We start from the raw sequence: 15,420 nt of genomic DNA on the forward strand, positions 1-15,420 counted from the left end.
AAGATGTTACCTTGATTGTTATGTAGCAATAACAATCCCAAATCTCCTTGTATTGACTTTAGAAAGCTTAGAGTCACAATTGTCACTCCTCTAATGGTTCACAAACACCATAAGCAAGAGGATGAAGAGGAGAGAGGATGGAGGATGCCCTAAAACGTGTGAAACCCTAGGAGAAGTCTTAGCCACGTTTTTGGTCATAAGGGATCTCTTTATATAGGAGGCAATTAGGGTTATCTAACAAGGAAACCCTAATTTGGATGCTTAAGCCCGAAGCAACCCATGGAGCCTTTTCCTTAAGGCTTTGGACGATTTCATATGGGCTTCCCCCATAGAATTCGTCCACCTTATAATAAAAGGCAATCCATGGCCTAAATTGCAATTATCTTATAATTACAATTCCAGTCCCTTAAGTTTAATTAATCTCTTTTAGTCACAAAACTAATTACCAATTAATTATTGACTAATATTAATTAAACAATATGATTTCTCCTTTAATATATTATTCCCATAATATATTAATAAATCATATTTAATCCTTTCTCTCCATAATTCATCCTATCAAGTTGCTTTGGTGACGGCAACCCAAAAGGACCATGCACCATCGGGTCAAGTACATACCAAAATAGTTATGGACTTAGACACTAATCCAACATTTTCATCAAGAGTTCATTATTTTGCTCTGCAATGAGCAAACATGCATTCAATTCAGAATATCTTGTGAACTTTTGCATCCGATATTGTTGCATCAAGGTAATGTTTGTTGCATGAAATGTGGAGTAAGTTTTCTACAACATATCTTCATCAGTAACTTCTTGTCCACAATACTTAAGTTATAAACATATTCTGAACAAAGCTGAGTTGTATTCATTTACTTCTTGAAGTCTTGAAACCTCAGTGTTCTACATTCATCTCTAGCATTTGGAAGTATAACTTCCTTTTGATGATCAAATCTTTCTTTCAAAAGATTCCATAGAACACTTGGATCAGTAACATCAAGATATTCAAATCTCAACATTTCATCAATATGCTTATGAAGGAAAACTTGTGCTTTTGCTTTGTCTTGTTCCAAACAATTATTAAATTCATATATAGAATTTGAGATTCCCATGGACTCAAGATGCATTTTTACATCTATCATCCATGGCACATAGTTTTGGTATGTCTCATTCTTTACAATGGAGGGGTATTTATACTACAAATTTTACTAACATATAATTGTAACTAGTTAGAAATGTTGACAAATTTACCATCCACCAATTATTTACAACACTCCAATTATTTACAACACTTAATACTTTATCCTCCTATTTAATCCAGTTACCTGTTTAGAGTAAATTACACAAGTAGTCCATGTGCTTTGGGTAATATGTACGTTTGGTCCCTAACTTTATTTTTTAACTTGGAGAATACCTGATATATGTTTCTGTTGCGTGGTTGGTCCCTACATGGCACAAAAAGACAATTTTACCCTTATACAATTTTTTATATATATTTATTTATCAATTAAAATAAAAAAGAATAAAAATTAATAAACCCCCAATATCCTACCGTAAACCATATATACTATCTCACTCTTCTTTAACATATCAAACCCTATATCATTAAAAACATGTTGTCACCCTCCTTTACCGACTCACCGTCTTCCTCTGTCATAACATCATCGATGTCACAGATATCATCGTCACAAAGATTGTAGGAGAAGCGTATGTGAAGCAGCTTGTCGAAGCAGACGAGACAAGAAAAACTTGAGTCATTGGCCTCTTTCTATATCTCAAACCATGGTGTAGATTTTCGAATTGCTCTCCTTTACCCTCGTCGGTGTCGTCATACCTTCCACGACCGACAACTGTCTTCATGTCTACCATCGTTGATGATCCTTTATTACCTACATATTTTAAATGAAGTCTCATCCTCTCCATCTCAATGTCCATAGTCTTCCTCTTGACTCAAATTGATAGATCTGCAACACCAACTCTGAAGCAGGAAATCAAAGAAGTTGGGGATGTATCTCAAGTTTCTTTCCCTGTAGATCGTGTCTAGGACTTAGACGACATCAAGTTTTATCGATTTTGTAATTTTAGATTTGTGTTCTTTTTTGGTTATTATATAAATAGTTTGATTGGAAAATGACACCAGGTTCTGCTCTGATATGCGCCTAAATCAAGTTTTAGAATTGGATTTGATCAAATAGATTTGGGTTTTGGATTGATTTTTGGTTTTACGTTTCAGAAATGGATTTGAGAAAACATGATCAGATTTAGAGTTTACCAAGTTCAATATTTTTGGGAGAAAGAAGGAAATTGTTTTCCAGAAGCGGTCGCCAGAAAGGGTTACCGATGGTGAAGGACTAGGCGTGTCCAGTGGTGATTGTCGAGGTAATTTGCAACTTGTTCTTGTGTCCCGCCCCCACCTTTCATTCTCTCGAATCTCCTTCCTTCCCCTCGTGTCCTTCTCTACTCTCGTTTTGTTAGCGGTGGTTTATAATTCAGATTTGCAGGTGGATGATGGGTGTGTTGAAGATGTTTCTCATATAATTGAGTTTCAGAATTACGATTGTGTGTGTATTTGCTTATACAAGTGTTTGATTTCTTGAATAGATTTGTATAGGTTAGATGGTGTTTTTTTTTTCAGGAAACCTCTTCTGACCTCTTTTCGCTGCGTTGCGCTAAACACACGCAATAGTTGTTCTGTTGCAGCGTTTGTTTTTAAAAGTCTTCTAAATAAAAAAAACATATGTGTGTGTGCTTCTTGGTGCAGTAGTGGACCAACCACTTCAAAACTCTTCTCAACCCTAATAAAAAAACAGAATGGACTCAAAAAAGGAACACAACGCCGCTCTTCTCCTCCTTCTTCCTTCGACCATCATTCCTCCTTCTCCACTACTTCTGATCATCGTCCTTAACCCGTCGCCATCAGCCCTTCGTCAGCACATCTCTCTTCTCGTCGGCGCCCAATCGAACCCTTTAGATCGTCGACAGTCAACAAGTATTCGATTCTTGTTTTCAAATGTTTAAAATCAGTGAAATAAATTTTATGAACATAAATCGTTTTGTTGAACTGAAATCGATTTTCTGATATGCTAAAATCGATTTTCTGGTATGTTGATTTCTAGTTAAATGATTTTCCACTTCTAATCGATTTTGCTAATTTGCTTCACCTTTCATAGATTTCTCTAATTCGGTAAAATGTGTGTTGATGTTGTTGATTTTTGGTATGCTCATGTTTGTGTGTTGAAATTGTATTATTGTTTAACCCTTGTTGAATTGCTTCTTTTTCTGGTATGCTCATATTTGTGTGAAAAAAATGGTATTATTGTTTAATCCTTGTTGAATTGATTTTTTTCTGATTTTTGTGTGTTGAAATGGCTGCTGAAATGCTCATATTTGTGTTCTAAAAGTTCTTGTGTGCTGAAAAATGTCATATTTGTAAGTTGAAATGTTATTATTGTGTTCTAATTTGCTTATATTTGTGTTGATGGTTGGTCGAATCTTATAAGGTTATGTTTTTTTGTTATTAGCAATGGGAGATAAACATACATGGACCAATGAACAAATAAAATGTTTATTGCAAACATGCATTGAAGAAGTAAACAATGTGGGTAGAAGAGGATTAAGTTTGCACAAACACTCATAGAACAAGTTTTGAACAATTATTAAGGAAAAAAATGGCGTGGTTTTGACTCAAAGACCATTGAAAAACAATTATGACAATCTTAAAGCCAAATACACAGGATGACTATACTTGAAAAATAAAAGTGGCAACTTTTACAATCCTCAAACAAACACATTTAACTTAACGAACGAGGAATGGGAGGACTTTAAAAAGGTGTTTGTGTGTGTCTATATATATATATATATATATATATATATATATATATATATATATAGTTGACAAACATTCTTATACTACTTTTGTTACATTGGGTTTAGGAACATTCGTAGGCAACTTCCTTGAAAATTGTTTCATTGTTGTTTCCAGAGCTTTGTGCAGACCTCTTTGATGCAAATAGTGCCACTGGTAACCTCAGTTGAACCACAACCCAAACAACATCGGGATATGGATCATCTTTTGTCATGTCTCGCCACTTCAGCTTATGGACACCCCCTTCTATTAACATAGATGATTATGATTACTTTTCCCATCATACTAGTGAGCCTTTTACTGAGCGACCACATTTTGCTGCTTCACCTTCCAGTAACCCCAACAAAATGGCTAAACCCTCAACTCCCAGAGCTCGAGCTTCTAGTGTCTCACTTAATCCACATTCAAATGTCTAGCCTAAATTATCTATTACTGTTGAATATTTAGTGATAGATTCATTTTATTTACTTCTTTTTATAGTTTTTTTTAGTACATTCCATTCACATTTTAGTTAATTTCCATGCATATTTTCCTCTTTGTTATTTTTATGACCATTTCGGGTACTTTATAGTTTCTTGAGCATTATTGCAGATTTTAAGCAAACTAGAGGAGCGGGAGTGTGCGGGATCTTTTGGAAGGAGATTGGGTTTGAAGAGCAGTGGGGATGTCATGCTTGATAGCTTTGGAGGTGATCCATGGAGTAGGCTTGTCGATTGCTTGAAGGCGCAGAAGTGTTGAACTTTAAATTTGAAAGGGCGCGAGAGAATTCTTGAGTGTGCAAGATCGATGTTTAAGAGTTTGCGGAAGTTTTGAGTGATGTGGAAAGACAAATTGGGCTTTAATTGAAGAAATATTGAAGAAATATTGAAGAAATATTGAAGAAAAATGGGCTAGGAGCTGATTGGATTCGAACTGGGCCAATAGACTAGCTGTGGGGGCCCAAGACTTGAAGAAGCCCAAAAATCCCGTCGAAGCCCACGGCCCGCGTAAGATTACCCACGGCCCGCGTGGGTTCCTGAAAAGGGCATTTTCAGGATTTTACTTAGAGCTCTATATTGGGAAGGTTGGTGTGCCTCTTCAGCCTTATCTTGGAGGTCCGAGTTTTACACTTTCTCTCTGGAGTTTGGAGTACTTTTGAAGGCCAAGAACACTTCAAGAACATCTTGATTTCACCTCTTGATTATTGTAAAATGTTTGGTACAATCTTCTCTAACTTTATTTCTTTGAGTTTAGCCATGCTTGGCTAAACTAATCTTGGTTAACTTTTTGTTGAATCCTTTGAACTTTTGTTGAATGTTGAAGAATCCATGAACTTGTTCTTAAAGCTTTATGGAAATGTTTTGTGTTTTATCATATTATCACTACTAGTATGTTTTTATTCATGAGTTTAAATGTGTTGGTGGTGATTAGTTGGCTAATTTCTTGATTAAGTAAAGGATCCTCAAATTAGCAAGCAACAAATGATTTTTGTGTTGTTTTTGCTTCACACAATCATAAAAACATTTTCACCAACATGGTAGTGAAAGCAATTGACTCCTCTTGGATTTGGTGACTTTTTGGTTCTTGATGCTAGTTGACTTTCACTAATTACATGCTATTTGGAATTAGTGACTTTGACTAAGGAAATTGTTATGAGCTTCTCTAGCCATTTCAACAATTAAGAAAAGTCTAGGTAATCTCAAGCTCCTTGGAGTACTATAGCTAAATTAAGGATTTAAATCAAAGTATTTCACCATTGGATTCTAATGATATGTTCATCAAAAGTCAAAGTGAGGAAACTTTAAGTCAACCATCTCTCCCTTATTGATTTTACATCAAACCCTTATTTTTGTTGAAATTGTCTATTTAAATCATAGTTAATTCTAGTTTGTTTCAAATATTTCAATACACCAAAAACCCCATTTTATTTTTATTGTTATTTTACAAGTATTTTTACAAAGAGATTTTTCATAGAGTTATAAATTGAACCAATCTCCGTGGATTCGACCCCTTTACCACTATACACTATTTTAGTGTGTAATATTTAGGGTTATTATTTTTGTTGGCCTCGACAACCACCATTTAGCACTTGAGATGCAAAAAGCTCTACGACATTTAACTCAAAGGCCTATAATTCCTCAATTTTTAAAGATGTTAGAATATAAGAGAGATGTGGATAAATTTGCCTAATGATCCACATATATTAAGATGGTGGATCGTGATGATCCTACAAGTTTAGGAGTTTTAAAGTATGGAAAGATTGTCTTTTATGTTTACATGCTTATGCTGTTTAGGTTTAATTGCATGTGTTGGAACTACTTGGTTATGTTTTTTGCTACTTTAATTTGGTTAATGTTATATTATTTGGTACTTGAATTTTATTTAAAATTATGTTATTTGGTACTTGAATTTTAGTTAAAGTTATGTTATTTGCTACTTGAATTTTATTTAACGTTATGTTATTTGCTACTTGAATTTTAGTTAAAGTTGTGTTCTAATTTACATGCTTGTATTGATTAATAAGTTCATAATGGATCTCCCCCTTCGTTTGTTGTGGGTCGCGCCTCACAGTACTGCTGCAGTTAGAAGAAGAGCGCGGCCGCATGAAAGATTGACTATGATGCTACGTACATACGATAAAAAGATATTTCTCGTGATTCTAATGTACCTATATGCCTGCTATTTTTGGAAGAGGGGTGTGAAACAAGTGTGAGACAATGATTCAAAAATGACGGGACATGAATACACGTTAGAGTTATTGGAACGTAATCATCTACAATGTATTGAAGAACTACGCATGTCCCGTGAATTTTTGTCTGACTATGTTCTCATTTTAGAGTAAATTACTCGTTAAAGGATAGCAAACATGTATCGGTCGAGGAAAAATGGCTATGTTTTTTATGATGATCGGTCATAACCAACATTATGTGATTATAAAGTGAAAATTTCAACAGTCAAAGCAAACAATTAATAATTTTTTTCATAAGTGTTGGACAAAATGATGTTTTTCGCAAAAGACGTTATAGTATTGACTACTTTTAATCCGAATCCAAACATTTCGGGACATAGTAAGATGCTACGGCGGATTTTCAAATGAGCAGTTGGTGCATTTAATGACATTTTGATACATGATGTTGTCCCTGCTAAAAAACAAGATTTATATAGATGTAGGGGAAAAGTTAATTGTTACAAAAATGTATTTGCAATTTGTGACTTCATCATGATGTTTACGTTTCTTGTGGTCAGTTGGAAAGAGATAACCATGATTTTAAAATATTATTAGACGTATTAGCAAATCCACATGCAACATTCCCGTTTTCATCATCAAGTAAGTTTATGGTTATTTAAATAGTTTATCTAATTTTGAAAATTGATTGATTTTTTTACATTTTTACTTATAAATGTTATCTTTGTGATGATTTATAGCCTCATATCATAAGGCTTGGAGATTTCTATCAAAGACATTTATCAACCAATAAAGAAAAAAATTAACCATGTACATGCAAAACCTTGGAACGTCATTAAGCGTGTTTTTGATGTTTTGAAAGCACGATTCCTTATATTGAAGATGATGTCACCATTATTGTTGATTACACAAAGAAATATTATCATTGCATGTTTCACGCTTTATAATTTTAAAAGAAAATAACGGAATGATGAGTATTTTACATGATACGATAAACTAAATGTCTCGTTTCGAAATAATAATATGCATGTTGATGATGATGAGTTTTCAACACATGGTACTACGGGAGACTATGAATATATAACTCAGTTATGGGATAAAATTATTGCGCAATTCATGCATTACATGGAATAAAAATTGTTAGAACTTAGTATTATTATAAAACTAATTTGATTGGATGAATTTTATAATATTTTAAGACTATAATTATTATAATTTCTATGTTAAAAAACTATCTTCAATTTATAAAATTAATTTATTTAAATTTCAATTCATGATAGTCAATTTATAAAATTAATTTATTTAAATTTCAATTCATGATAGTCTTTAGATGTTAAAAACTAAACTTCTTATTACAGGTTGCAGCCGTTTGATTCACCTCTTCCGATGCAAACTTCATGAATAAAACAAATACCTTAGGGAGTGGTGGTGGTCAAAGGTGTGGTGTGTGTTGATGGTTTCCGATCATTGAACATATGGAGGTGAAGAAGGGAAGGGTTGTTTTGGTTTTTCAATTAAAAAGGTCCATTTATTTAATTAATGCTCTTTCAACATATTTGATTAATATTTATTTAATTAATTAATAATATAAAAAAAAGTAAAAGAAACAGATAGAGACAAATCAGTCATTTTACATGGATTAAGGACTAAATTCATAACAAAACTAAACTATATGGACCTTTGTAGTGAAAAAATAAACTCAAAACCAAACATACAAACAACCCTAAACCATAAGGACCATTTGTGTAATTTGTCCGCATCACTTGTTAAGATACAAGGATAAGTATAAATATTTAACAGAAGAATACGAATTTAGCAAGTAAAATATATTCACTATCTTCAACGTTTATGGTAATTAAAATCCTTAAATAAGCAAACAGAACATGATAATTAAAATTTTAATATTAAAATCTCTTTTTGATGAAAAAAATTCAAACAAATATCAAGTCCAAAATCCAAATCATGGATCTTCAATTATACCCATTCCCATACAAATATAAAACACCATTTGATCTAGAAAGACAAAAACTCACAATTCAAAACTTTTCAGACACATTTAAAAAAGTATTAATCAATCATGCTAATCTTCTTTAGTTAAGATGGCATAAAAAGTAAAAATTACAACTTTATAAGGGTGATCAAACATTGGGTAACTTTAAATAGGTAAATTATCATCATCAAACAGAAAAATGATCAAACATGGTTATTTTCTTTGATGATATAAAATCATCAGATATGCTATCAGTATTTAGAATATTAATCAATAAGTTCTTCATTCTAGATTATAATTCGTATGCTTACTGAAACTATCGAATGAATCTAATCCTAAAAGTTGGATTCTGGCAACATAAACAGATGAAATCAGATCTTAACAAGAAGATTAAGACCCAAAATTATCAATTTCTATAAAACAGAGCAGATATACGATTCAGAAACATGATAAAGACGCATGATATTAGAACAAAATAGAAATCTGATTGTTGAAATTCAATCCAAATTAAAAGTGAAAACAGCTCATGTCCTCAAACATTCAAATCATTATAGCGTTTACCAAAACCCTAAAAGAGAAATCATAGATAATGTAAAACTGTAAACAACAAATTACCCATCAAAAACCGGAAAACAGCACCATCGATCAGTACCTCCTTCCAGCTCCGCCACCATATCCACCACGACCACCGCCATATCCTCCGGGTATCGTTGTGGAAACCAAAGGAGTATCCTCCTTGAGAACAATCCCAGGAAGCTCACTCATACCCAAAGAAGCAAGCAATTCAATTGTCTCCTTATCGACCTCAACACGGTCAGTCTTAATGGCGGATTCGTCGGGGACGAAGTCCATACGGCGCTCTCTCTCTTCCTCCTGTAGCTTGAGTGAGATGCCTCTCACTGGACCCTTCTGGATACGCTTCATTAGATGAGTTGAGAATCCGGCGATCTTGTTGCGGAGGCGCTTTGACGGAATGATGGCAACTTCTTCCAAGATCTTCTTGTTGGTGTGGAAATCCAAGGTCATTTTGGAGTAGTAACGCTCGATTACAAGGCGAGAGGATTTCTTGACGGTTTTGGTACGGACGCGACCCATGGTTCTCGGCGGAGAGGAGGCGGCGTCTGCTGGTTTTTGCTCGGAGGGATAACGAGAAGGAGAGGTTAGGGTTTGTAAATGGGAATTAGGGTTTATATGCGTTTACTGTGAATGTGGATCAAATGGGCCAAATTTAAACCCCAACCATTGTGATTTGTGGCCTTAAGTTATAGAATATACTGACAATTGTGGCCTCGTGGGCTCAAACACAATGATCCAATGTACATGATGGAATATTGGGTTCGTTAGTTTGTGTATACTTGCACTTTCTACATTTAGAAATATGGGTTTTTAGGAAACATCTTATTTGTATAAATTGTATTACATTGCTAAAGTTACTGAATTAATTGCACGATTGGTTGATTTGTTTTCTTCACGAAATAAAAATGTATGTATGGATGTGTAGAGAGTTGAAATTTAGGTTCTAAAACGTATGTCAAGGCTTCAAAGTTTGTATTACATTGATTAATATAAAAAAAAAAAAAAGTTAAATATGAAAGTCTAAATATTTAAGAATTTTGAATTTATAAGAAAAATAATGAATTATTAAAATTGAAATGTGTTTTTTTATCTTTTAAATTTAAACAAATTATTTAAATAAATAAACAAAAGAAACTAATTAACTTTAATTTGAGAATTTGGAAATTAGAATATAAGTCCATTAATGAAATTGGTATTAATTTATTACCACATTTATTATAATTATTACATTAAAATATTATTTGAAATTTAATAAAATAGGAAAAACCATAAAATGACATGTGGAAAAATAATAATTCAAAACAACTACAAAATGAAATTTGACATAGTGAATAAGAATGTGACATGTTTTAAAAAAAATCATTTATTAAAGTGTATATTGATGGGTTTTGAGCACAACAATATTCATATGTGTCCATGCAGCCCTAATGCTTTGGTTCTAAGTTTTTTTTTCTAGTTATACATGCAAATAGAAGTTTCAAGCAATAACCCTGATACTGGCATACAAAAATCGAGATATATATGAAAATAGGGTTAGAATGCTACCTTGCTTGTTATCTCGTAATAACAAGTAATCAACAAATGATCTTGACTCTCCTTGTGAAGCAATAGCCAATTTCAAGAGGTCTAGGGGGCCTTTATATACTTGTGGCTGCTAGGGTTTATAGGTGGAAACCCTAATCCTTGCTTAGGCTCCAAGCAGTCCACACACACACCTTCTAGAAGGCCTTGGACAATTTCTATAGGGCTTCCTATAGATTTCGTCCAACCTATTCGAAGCTAGTCCAGCAGCCCAGTTTGCAACTATCAATGATTTGCATAACCAGTCCCTCGTACTTTTATGCAATTCCTTTAATCCCAAAATTAATACCAAATTAATTTCTTATTAAATACTAATTAAATAATATGATTTCCAATGAATATATTATTCTTATAATATAACAATAAATCATTAAATAACCTCTCTCTCCAAAGTCGTCATGTTAAGTTGATTTAGTGAAGGCAGCCCAAAAGGACCATGCTACTATCAGATCAAGTACATACCATTTATAGTTATGGGCTTAGACACCTAATCCAACTGTCTCCCACTTGGATAAGTCTAATAACTAAAATTGCAAGTATGACTTTAGAATCTGATCAGCAATCGTAGCTTTCAAAAGCCGCTTTCAAACTCTGACCTAGTTAATGACGCATCCTTTAGATAAGAGATCATATAATCCTCCGTTCTGCAAGATATCATGTGGACAAAGACATGGAACAAAATCATTCTCAATGTCCAACAGTTTGTTTCCCGATTTCTGATTTGTTTGACAAGGAACTTAATTGAACACATCAATGCACAAACAACTCATAAACAACAACTTATATATCTCGGTTTAAAGTCTATACAATATTATCGTGTCACAATCACTTGTGATAAATCCCATGAAGTGATTCAAATGAGCGTGGGTTTAATCCAATACTCAAATCCTATTTCAAGAGTACTCATAAACGTTGCAACAAGCTTTTGCTATATCTAAGCACTTAGACAATCTACAAACCAATTCATGACAATATTGCCTCATTACTTAAGGCAACCACTCCTTCATTATCACAGAAAATCTTCATGGGCTCCTTTATGGCTGGCACAACTTGAAGGTCTCCAATGAAGTTCTTCAACCATAAAGCCTCCTTCGACGCTTCGCTTGCAGCTATGTACTCTGATTCGTACGTTGAACCAGCCACCGTCTCCTGCTTGGAACTCTTCCAAGACACTGCTCCTCCATTTAGGGTAAACACCCAGCCCGACTGAGAGTAAAAGTTATCTCTGTCGGTCTGAAAGCTGGTGTTGCTATACCTTGTCACTCTCAAGTCATCACTGCCACCAAGTATAAGGACCTAGTCCTTATTCCTTCATAGATACTTAAGAATGTTCTTAATTGCTATCCAGTGAGCTCTACCCGGGTTCCCTTGATATTGGCATACCATGCTCAACGCAAAAAGCCACATCAGGGAGAGTAAATGATTAATCCAGTTTGTAAAGAATAATAGAAGTGGAGGTGTTAAAATTCACGGCCTCAAACTTAGTGGAAAAAAATATAAGGCTAAGGGGTATAATCACTACATCCCCATTAAAAACGTGTTGTCATGTTTGCACCACTTCATTTTCAATATATGTTGACTACTACATTATTACCTTTGGAAACGGTCTAACACTTCACATTATTTATCTGTTTATTTATTATTTTTTGTTGACATTAGATTAAATAAATAAATAAATTTAATATTAAACATAAAAAATATTTTACTAATAAAAAGTTAAAACAATATATAGATTTATGACAACTTTTATTTTACTACTTTCCCAACTTTTATTAGCCCATCAAATTTTTTCTTAGCCCAACTTTTAAACCCATCTTAAAAATTAGATTTTTATTTGTGTTTGTCTTATATTTCATTTGCAGCCAAAGAACTCAACCAAACCTCCTTCTTTGTTCGAGATTTTCCCAACTACCTCCTTTCTTCTTCTTCTTTGTTCGACATTCTCCTATTTTGTCACATAGGCGATCAAAAGCAAAGGTTCTTGACCATGTGGGAAAGAGAAAGAAAGCTATTAGTTGTCATAACTCGTGACCAACTCCAGTCCATATCAACCCTACGCACCTTGGGGGCGGTGTTGATGCATGGACATCGCCTCCATGTCAGCCTCCTACACGTAGAAACACTCTCACATCGGAAAGCATGAGAGTAAAATTCGAAGTATTTAAAACTTTAAAGGTAAAATCATACAAAAACAAGGCTACAAATAAGGCTACAAATAATTGATAAAGAAAATAGTATAGTTAAATTAGAAATATCTAAAGCATGACGAGTAAAAAAGAATACTTACTATATATATATATATATATATATATATATATATATATATATATATATATATATATATATATATATATATATATATATATATATATATATATATATATATATACTTACTAGCCGTTTACCTACGCTAAGCGACGGGTGTGAATAGTTTATTTCAATAATTATTTTTATCCGGAAACACATTATATTTCAAGGAACACAAGTTACTTTTCAAAGAACAATGTATTCTTTAATCTATTTGTTGCTTTTATGTATGTTGGATGTGTGCTTTTGTATGTTGGATCCACTCTATGAAAAATAGATCATTTCTATTTTATGATAATATATTTGATGACATTTTGGAAAATAATTTCATGTATAGTTTAGAAAGTATTTTATTTTTTATGGGAGTTAGATAGTTTTCATTCTAGTAATTTTTTTCAATTATGTTTCATAAACATATTAATTACAAAACGTGTAGTATATTAGCGAATAGTTTATTTTAAAATACAGATTTTGTGTTTCATATTTGTGGTTAGGTTTTTGACTTAGAGTATAGAGTTTAGCGTTTGATAAAAATTAGTTATCGAATTCAATATAAGTTTGCTTTGTAAAAAAACGAACATAAAATAATAACAAAAATTAGTCAGTTTTAATATTTTAATGGCGAGTTGTTATAAGTTGGTTATAATTTCGAATATTAATATAACACCGTAAATTGTCAAACAAAAATTTTCATTTAAAATTCATTTTAATCTCATTAACACAATCACAAAACCCCCAAAAATATCAAGTTATCAAAAACACATGTTCATAAATTGTTTAAAACACGATCCAGGATCCTCCAAAACATATCTCCAACTCGTGTGTGTACAATCAAATCGGTGTCTTCCCGTGATCCTGAGAAGTACCTGAAGCACATAACGCATAACACGGTAAGAACGAAGCTTAGTGAGTTCCCCAAAATACCACACATATCTTATTAGCCTCTCATGGATATGCTCAAATAAGACCCTTCGGTCAATGTGTCTCAGTGGGACCCTCTGGTCCCACAACTCATGTGGACCCTCTGGTCCTAACTCAGTAAGCTCAGAATAATACATAGCATAAATCACAAAGACATAATGCAGGATATCACAATACTCAATATAAGCACATACGACCCTCCGTTCATACAAATATTACCACTTTAGGTAAGTATAGTGAGTAGACTCGCCTCGTAAACAAGTAAGCAATAACCTCGTACACGAATCTCGAACTAGCCTCCGCCTAACAGATAGGATAATTATCTCTAATCAATACTTAAATCTTGACTCTAAATAAACTAAGTCATTTTCTCTCTCAAACTCTTGGAATGGTTAAAAGACCATTTTACCCCTCCATGGTCCCCATAATCTCTGTCTTGAGCAAACCCTAAAGTCAACAGAAGTCAACACTGGAGTCAACAGTCCATGTTGACCTGACTCGCCGAGTGCATCTATGTGACTCGTTGACTTCCCTCGTTTTCTATGAAATGTTGTGAAAATTTAACTTAACTCGTCGAGTTGTCTCATCAACTCACCGAGTTACTCATGTCCAGACTTATCGGGGAAATCCCTATCCGACTCGTCGAGTCAGCTCATTGACTCGGCGAGTCCATTCAGTCTATTTCCTCATTGTAAGGCCCTTGTAATAAGGATCTTAACCAGTGATCAAGCTATCTAACAATCAAACAAGATAAGAATGAAGTAGAAGAAGATTAAACCAAGACTTGCACACATTTATATCAAAGAAATGTCAGGTATAACTTGGACTGGCCGTAAACTCTATGAACTGACAACAACAACTGAAAGACTCTGACACGCCCTATATATAAGGGAAGGCAGGTCATACACAGGTTTACGGTCATAAACCTGTTTACGGTCGTAAACAGACCTCTGTCCGTAAATTCATCCAAACAATACAATCACATAACAAAAGACTTAATAAGACCTATACATTAGATAGCCTAGCCCAAACCATAAACTGGAACCTTCAATCTCCCCCTTGGTTTGGGGCTAGCTTTGACTTAGTCCTTCTCAACAATAAGCACATCGGACCCCCCCCCCATCGCTCCACGCCACATCTCTTGTGCAATGATTTCAGCAACCATTGTCGTGTATTCTTTAGCAGCATGCTAGAAGATCTCTACAACTACTTTGATCTGATGAAGTACCAAATGATGAATATCCTACTTTCCAAATTGAAGTAGGTCTCTTTTGTCGAACAGGCGAAAGCAACCATCTTGAAACTTAATAATAGCATTCACAGTGGTTTCATCAAACACCTTGTAGAGCATATTCGCAAGAGATCCATCACGGAAGTTCTGTAACACAGGAATTTGCCTAACTTGGTTGGTTGGTGGCCACATTACAGTCTGGAAAGGATTATTTGTCTTGGGATACAGTACTTTAGGGAATCTTTTAATGAAAGACTCAGCAGTCTTCATGCTAGGAAATCCCTTATT

The 15,420-nt window shown here is 33.8% G+C and overlaps 1 protein-coding gene across 1 annotated transcript; it reads right to left on the minus strand.

Moving 5' to 3' along the window:
• Nucleotides 1–8,981: 8,981 nt before the first annotated feature.
• On the minus strand, nt 8,982–9,691 carry LOC145086825 (small ribosomal subunit protein eS17-like). The gene has a single exon (XM_079024659.1). The coding sequence runs from the start codon at nt 9,609–9,611 to the stop codon at nt 9,162–9,164; it is 450 nt and encodes a 149-aa protein (XP_078880785.1). The 5' UTR covers nt 9,612–9,691; the 3' UTR covers nt 8,982–9,161.
• Nucleotides 9,692–15,420: the final 5,729 nt, after the last annotated feature.

This window comes from Lactuca serriola, chromosome 2 (genome assembly GCF_051521515.1).
Source record: "Lactuca serriola cultivar US96UC23 chromosome 2, Lser_US96UC23_V15, whole genome shotgun sequence".
Classification (NCBI taxonomy): Eukaryota; Viridiplantae; Streptophyta; class Magnoliopsida; order Asterales; family Asteraceae; genus Lactuca; species Lactuca serriola.

Coding starts and splice junctions, on each gene's coding strand:
- LOC145086825 (XM_079024659.1), bottom strand. CDS start 9,611: ATGGGTCGCGTCCGTACCAAAACCGTCAAGAAATCCTCTCGCCTTGTA.